At 39.7% G+C, this 7,690-nt stretch overlaps 1 protein-coding gene across 1 annotated transcript; it reads right to left on the bottom strand.

The window, feature by feature from the left end:
• Positions 1-5,436: 5,436 nt before the first annotated feature.
• On the bottom strand, positions 5,437-5,668 carry LOC133771163 (TP53-regulated inhibitor of apoptosis 1-like). Its single transcript, XM_062206906.1, is given in 2 exon segments — positions 5,437-5,484; positions 5,486-5,668. Coding segments are annotated over 2 exon segments (231 nt in total).
• Between the last annotated feature and the right edge of the window lie 2,022 nt (positions 5,669-7,690).

Below are 7,690 nucleotides of genomic sequence, written 5' to 3'. Positions count from 1 at the left end.
TTTGCAACCTCATGGAAAGAACAACATGGATCCAAACTTCATTGAGTTCCCTGCCCATAAGGACCTCAAATAATTCCATCACAAGGAACAAGCACAAAATTTTTCACATAATTTTAAGCCATTTAAAGAGTAAACTGATGAGCATGGGATTATATTGTTAAAAGAAAAGTAACAACTATGACTAATTCTAAGTCCCAGCTGCCAATCCAACACAATGGAGAGAAAGTGGGGATGACTGAGGCCAACCCATAATCTGTGATCATGATGATGTCACCAAGGAAAGCCATGACCTCCCCCAGCATCTCTCCTTGCTCATGTTTTCAGTAGAGTTTCAATGTTCTGATCAGGAGATAAACACATTGGCTCTCAGAAGAGAACACGTTTCTCTGATGGACAATGATCTGGCCCGCATGTGCCTGGGTCATCTCAGTTCTTCTGTACCAGGGACCCTGAGGGGATCTGCCATGGCCAAGGTCCTATTGAGCCTGACTTAATGTGCTAACAGTCTCCTGACTGAAGTCAAACTTACAAATCTGAACTCCAGTTAATGAGGCTGAGGAGGCTGTCAGGAGCTGCCCTCAGTGGTTAATTAACACCAATGAGCAGGAGCCTACAAGTTCATCAGCAAGTCCTCCCCGGAGCCTCGTTAAGACGGTGAGGTTGGACCGTCCCTCAGAGGCAGCTTCTGCAGCGACGGCGGCTCCGAAACTTTCCCAGCACGATGTCACAAGAGGTCCCTCGCGTTGTTCCCCAGCCTACTCTCAAGAGATCTCATTCTGCTTTAATTTTGGGAAGAAGAAAAGAAGATGCCAGAACTCAGGGGCTCCCTCCTCCCTTCAGAGACGAATCACCCAGGGCGGCACTGGAGGGAGCTCCTGAGCGACTGTGTGTTTTTAAATCCATTCTGGTCAGAGCTTTTTCCCTTGTGGTCTTTGGAGAACACTGTCCTGGAGGCATGCAAATTCCCCCATAGCTTTCTATGTTCTAATTAAAAACTTCTGTAAGAGTGTTTGCTTTATGTAAAACCACGGTTCTCAGCCTCAGAGTGTTTGCTTTATGTAAAACCATGGTTCTCAGCCTCCTCTGCACATTTAGAATCATCCGGGAAGTTTTTTAAAAGATTCTAATGCCTAGGCCACAGCTCAGAACAACTGAATCACCCAGGAATCAGTATTTTTTTAATCACTTTAATGGTACAATGAATAGTGATCAAACCAGGCTAGTCAGCATTTCCATCACCTTAAAGTTTGTTTTTAAATTTTGATTAACCCTTAACAATTGTGCATAACTATTGGTACAACACCAAATAGGATCAGTATTTTAAAATTTTAGTTATTTGGAAGGCAGAATTTTTAATTAATTTTATATAATTAATATTATTATTAAATATTAGTTATACGTAAAGCTTGCACCTAATTTTCTAAATGAGGTTGTCCAATTGTTTCCTTAGTGTTTTCCTTGTCTGATTTGGTAAAACACACAATGGTTGAGAAGCTTTCCTAGAACGGGGCCATCAAAGAAGGAGGTACCTTTCTCTGAAGGAAGGAGAGAACTTCCACTTTGACTGTGACCCTATCGGAACAAGATCAAAGTCAGCGAACTTTAAAGGCTTCCATAGCCCTGGCGACTCATGACTAGAGCCTAGGGAGATTACTGATGCCATGAACAGGAGTGTCAAATTGTTAAGTCAGCAACAGGAGTCACTGTGTACTTACATCCCATGTGGGATCTGTCCTTAATGTGTTGTCTAATGTGCAGTGATGCTATAACTAGTACTGAAACAGTATTTTTACACTTTGTGTTTCTGCGTGGGTACAAACTGATGAGATCTTTACTAATTACCTAATTACATACTGAATCAATCTTCTGTATATAAAGATAATTGGAAATGAAAAAAAAAACCTGGTGTTAAATTGGAAATGGCATAGAAAATTATTTAAAAAATATATATTATGTAGGATCTCTGTCTTTAATGTGCTGTACACCCTTATTTAATGCTATAACTAGTACTCCAACAGTATTTTTTTTTCTTTTCTTTTCACTTTGTGTTGCTATATGGGGGCAAACTGTTGAAATCGTTACCTAATATATACTAAACTGATCTTTTGTATACAAAGAGAATTGAAAATGAATCATGATGTGATAGGAAGGGGAGAGGGAGCGGGAGGGGGGAGGGTTGTGGGTGGGAGGAAAGTTTTGGGAGGGGGAAGCCATTGTAACCCATAAGCTGTACTTTGGAAGTTTATATTAATTAAATAAAAGTTTAATAAAAAAAAAAGAAGCTTTCCTTCTCTTTATACGCTGTGGAACCATTTACATGACATTAGAATGATCAATTTTTTATGTTTGCATGAAACCACTAGTAAAACTATGCCAGCAAGGTGTATTCATGAGCAGTTTTCTTGAGATACAGTTCACATAACATAAAATTAATTAGAGAATTGTGCAGTTCAGTGCATTTAGTACATGCCAGGTCTCACACCATCAGCATCTCTATCTAGCTCCAAATATTTTCATCATCCCACAGGGAAACTCCATTTCCATTAAGCAGTCAATCCCCATTCCTCCTCCAAGCCTCAGGAAAACACTTATCTACTTCTGTCTCTGTGGATTTACCTATCCTGGACATTTCATATAAATGTGATTCCACAGCAGAATAGAAACTCCATTCCCAGTCTATTTCTATGACCTTCTGTGTCTAGTTTATCTTACTTAGCACAGTGTCTTTGAACTTAGTTCATGTCATGTCAAATAAAATTACTACTTTATTCATCTTTATGGCAAGTAATATTCTATTGAATAGATATACCACATGTTTTGTTCATTTAATCATATTAGGAAATCCATTACTATACCTCACTACATCAATCTTATTTTACGATCACTATGAACAGTGGTATTAACACTGATGTTAACATTTGTGGATAAACATGTATTTGATGACCTGTTTTCATTTAGGAATGTATACCTAGGAAAGGACTTCCTGGGTCATATGATAATTTTATGTATAACTTTTTTAGGAACAAAAATGGTTGCACAATTCTACATTTTAAACGAACAATGTTCAAATCTCAAAATCCTCACCAATACTTATTAATCTCAATACCATTCTTTCCAGAGGTTATGGAACTTGCCCAGGTCACACACCTGGGGAGCTCAGGATAAAATGAGATGTACCCACTTCTTAAACCAGAATTTAATTCTTTTAACCATCACATAGAAATAGATCCACTTAACTATAGTCAATTGATCTTTAAATAAAAACAATGGAGGAAAGATAGTCTTTTCAACAAATTGTGCTGAAACAACTGTCCACAAGCAAAAACAAAATTATCCAAACACACACTTTACACTGTTCATAAAAAGTAACTCAAAGTGAATTGTAGACCTAAATGTAAAAGACATAGAAGATGACAGTTGGGAAAAACTAGATGACCTTGTTATAGCATAGACAAGACTCATAAAAGAAATGATAAGCAGGCATTTGCAAAAATAAAGTCTACTCTCAGAAAGGCACTAATAGGCTAATGCAAAGAAAAGTGTAGCCTGGGTGAGAATATTTGCAAAACACATATCTGATAAAGGACTGTTAATGAAAATATTCAGAAATCTTAAAACTCAACAATAAAAAAACCACATAACGTAATTGAAGTTTTGCTCACCTGAACAAAAAATCTAAGAGACACCCCACCAAATAAAATATATAGGTGGCAAATGAGCATATAAAGAGATAGACTACACCGTATGTTGTTAGGGAAGTGTAAATTAAGCCAACAATGAGAAACCCCTGCACAGCTCTTAGAATGGCGAAAATCAAAGACACAACACCATCATATGCTGGCAAGGATGTGAACCGACAAAAATTATCCATTAGTAATGGAAATGCAACATAGTACATCCACTTTGCAAGATAGTTTTCTTTCTTTTTTTTTGTTATTTGAAGGCAGAGTTAGAGAGAGAAAAAGATCTTCCCATCTACTGTTTCACTCCCCAAATGGCCACAATGGTCAGGGCTGGTCCAGGTGATGCCAGGAGCTTCTTCCATGTCTCCCATGTGGGCTGCAGGGTATCAAGCACTTGAACCATCTGCTGCTGCTTTTTCAGGTGCATTAACAGGGAGTTATATCAGAAGTGGAGCAGCCACGACTCAAAACGGTTGTCCATCAGGTACCAATGCCATCTTACTAGCTAAAGTGATCAGTTTAAGTTCCTAACTGATCACAAAGATAAAATTAACTGACAAAGGGATCACATATATAAGACCAAGTCTCTACTAATAATAGTAGATAGAATTAAAAAGGAGGGAATGATCCAACATGGGAAGCAGGCTACACAGCAGACTCATAGAATGGGAAATGCCCTAAACAGCACTCTGGCCTCAGAATCAGCCCTTAAGGCATTCAGATCTGGCTAAAAAGCCCATGAGAATATTTCAGGCATGGAAAGCCAAGTCACGTGGCAAAAAATGATCTAAATGAAAGATCTCTGGGAGATCCCGGTGGAAAGAAGGGGCCATCAAAGAAGGAGGTGCCTTTCTCTGAAGGGAGGAGAGAACTTCCACTTTGATATGGCCCTGTCTAAATAAAGTCGGAGTTGGTGACCTCAAGAGTCTTCCATAGCCTCAGAAGCTCATGACAAGAGCCTCGGGTGATACTGACATCATAAATAAGAGTGTCAATTGTTAAATCAACAACAGGAGTCACTGTGCACATACCCCCCATGTAGGACCTCTGTTCTTAATGAGTTGTGCTATAAGAATTAACGGTACAACTAGTATTCAAACAGTACGTTATACTTTGTGTGTGTGTGTGGGTGCAAACTGTTGAAATCTTTACTAGAGTTGATCTGTATATAAAGATAATTAAAAATGAATCTTAATGAAGAATGGGATGAGAGAGGGAGTAGAGGTGGGACAGTGTGGGGGTGGGAGGGAGGGTTTTGGGGGAGAACCACCATAATTCAAAAGTTGTACTTTTGAAATTTGTATTTATTAAATAAAAGCTCTCTATAAAAAATAAAAGAATTGCATTAAAAAAACAAAATAGTGCCTGTGTGGGATGCCAGTGCTGTAGGCAGTGGCTTAACCCCTTGTGCCACAGCGCTGGCCCCCAACAGGTTTCTTTTATCATCCTGGCTAGTTTATCATTATTTACCAACAAGGTATATTCAAAGCTGATGCTAGACCAAATATTGCACCCAGAGTCCCAAGAAATTGTTCCTCTCAGCACAATGAGTTCCTGCAAGATGCTAGAGCAAGTGAGGGATCATCGAAGCAGAATGGTGGTTGGTTCATCCTCTTTTACAAGTGAGGAAGAAAACAACTCCTTCCTAAACTCCATATCAACTCTAATGGTCATCTTCACAATCTCAGTGGACACATCCAGGGTCCTCAGTTTCCTGAAGGGAGGGGGTACAACTGCAAGGTGTCTGTCAAGGTCAAGAGGAGTTTTTAGGCTTTTCTTAGCTATGGCCCATGAGCTCCAGTTCCTTCAGTAGGAATCTCTTTCTCCTTTATTGCTTTCTGAACGCACTGCTGGTAACGCTTGAACAGGTTGGTGCATGGGTCCCCGGAACCATGCCCCTTGAGGAACCTCTCAACAAACCAGCGATTGAAGCAATGGTCGTACTCGCATTTCATGTCTGTACACGCCTCCCCAACACTGTTCATGGCGATGGCTGCGAAGCCCAACAGTTTTCTTACAAGCAATCCTCTTAGTAAATGATCCAGCAGTCATATTCCCTGGTATTTATGCAAATAATAAAAAAACTTATGCCCACACAAAAACTTGCATGTTGCTATTTATAGCAGATTTATTAAAAATTGCCAAGACTTGGAAGTATCCAAAATATTCCTTAGTAATGGAGCAATCTGGAAAACATCATGCTGAGTGAATTTGTCCCAAAAGAGACAAATATCATTTGTTTTCCCTGATCGGTGACAACTGAGCACCAAAGGGGAAACCTGTTAAGTGAAATGGACACTATAAGAAACTATGACCTGATCAGCTCTTGTCCTGACTCTAGATGTACAATGTAATACTTTATCCTTTTTAGTATTTGTTGTTGTTGTTGTTGTTCTAGTACTAGTGGTTGAACTCTGCAATTAACACACAATTATTCTTAGGTGTTTAAATTTTAACTGAAAAGTGATCCCTGTTAAATTTAAGAGTGGAAAAAGAGAGGGAGGAGATGTACAATTTGGGACATGCTCAATCGGACTTGCCCCAAATGGTGGAGTTAGAAATGTGCCAGGGGATTCCAATACAATCCCATCAAGGTGGCATGTACCAATGCCATCTCACTAGTCCAAGTAATCAATTTCAGCTCACAATTGATGGCTCTGATAGGTCTAAGAGTCAAAGGGATCACACAAACAAGACAAGTGTCTGCTAATACTAACTGATAGAATCAAAAGGGAAAGAAGGATCCAACATGGGAAGCAGGATACACAGCAGACTCATAGAATGGCAGATGTCCTAAACAACACTCTGGCCTCAGAATCAGCCCTTAAGGCATTCGGATCTGGCTGAAGAGCCCATGAGAGTATTGTAGGCATGGAAAGTCAAGATACCATGGAAAAAAAAAAAAAAAGACCTAAATGAAAGATCTCTGTGAGTGAGATCCCAGTGGAAAGAACGGGGCCATCAAAGAAGGAGGTACCTTTCTCTGAAGGGAGGAGAGAACTTCCACCTTGACTATGACCCTATCAGAATAAGATCAAAGTCAGCGAACTCTAAAGACTTCCATAGCCCTGACAACTCATGACTAGAGCCTAGGGAGATTACTGACGCCATGAACAGGAGTGTCAAATTGTTAAGTCAGCAACAGGAGTCACTGTGTACTTACATCCCATGTGGGATCTGTCCTTAATGTATTGTCTAATGTGAAGTGATGCTATAACTAGTACTGAAACAGTATTTTTATACTTTGTGTTTCTGTGTGGGTACAAACTGATGAGGTCTTTACTAATTATATACTGAATCGATCTTCTGTATATAAAGATAATTGGAAATGAAAAAAAACAACCTGGTGTTAAATTGGAAATGGCATAGATAATTAATTTTAAAATAATATTATGTAGGATCTCTGTCTTTAATGTGCTGTACATAGCTATTTAATGCTATAATTAGTAATCCAATGGTAGTTTTTTCACTTTGTGTTGCTATATGGGGCAAACTGTTGAAATCTTTACCTAGTATATACTAAACTGATCTTCTGTATATAAAGAGAATTGAAAATGAATCTTGATGTGAATGGAAGGGGAGAGGGAGCGGGAAAGGGGAGGGTTGCAGGCGAGAGGGAAGTTATGGGAGGGGGGAAGCCATTGTAACCCATAAGCTGTACTTTGGAAATTTATATTCATTAAATAAAAGTTTAATAAATGAAAAAAATATTCCTTAGTAAGTGAATACATAAACTCAATGCCACAAAGAAATGGTATCAAGTTATGGAAAGATATGGAAAACAGGCCGGTGCCGTGGCTCAACAGACTAATCCTCCGTTTTGCGGCACCGGCACACCAGGTTCTAGTCCCGGTTGGGGCACCGATCCTGTCCCGGTTGCCCCTCTTCCAGGCCAGCTCTCTGCTGTGGCCAGGGAGTGCAGTGGAGGATGGCCCAAGTGCTTGGGCCCTGCACCCCATGGGAGACCAGGATAAGCACCTGGCTCCTGCCATCGGAACAGCGCGGTG

The sequence above is a fragment of the Lepus europaeus genome, chromosome 12, assembly GCF_033115175.1.
Source record: "Lepus europaeus isolate LE1 chromosome 12, mLepTim1.pri, whole genome shotgun sequence".
In the NCBI taxonomy this organism is placed as follows: domain Eukaryota; kingdom Metazoa; phylum Chordata; class Mammalia; order Lagomorpha; family Leporidae; genus Lepus; species Lepus europaeus.
Note: the sequence above shows the minus strand (reverse complement) of the source record. Positions and strands in the feature narration are given on the sequence as shown.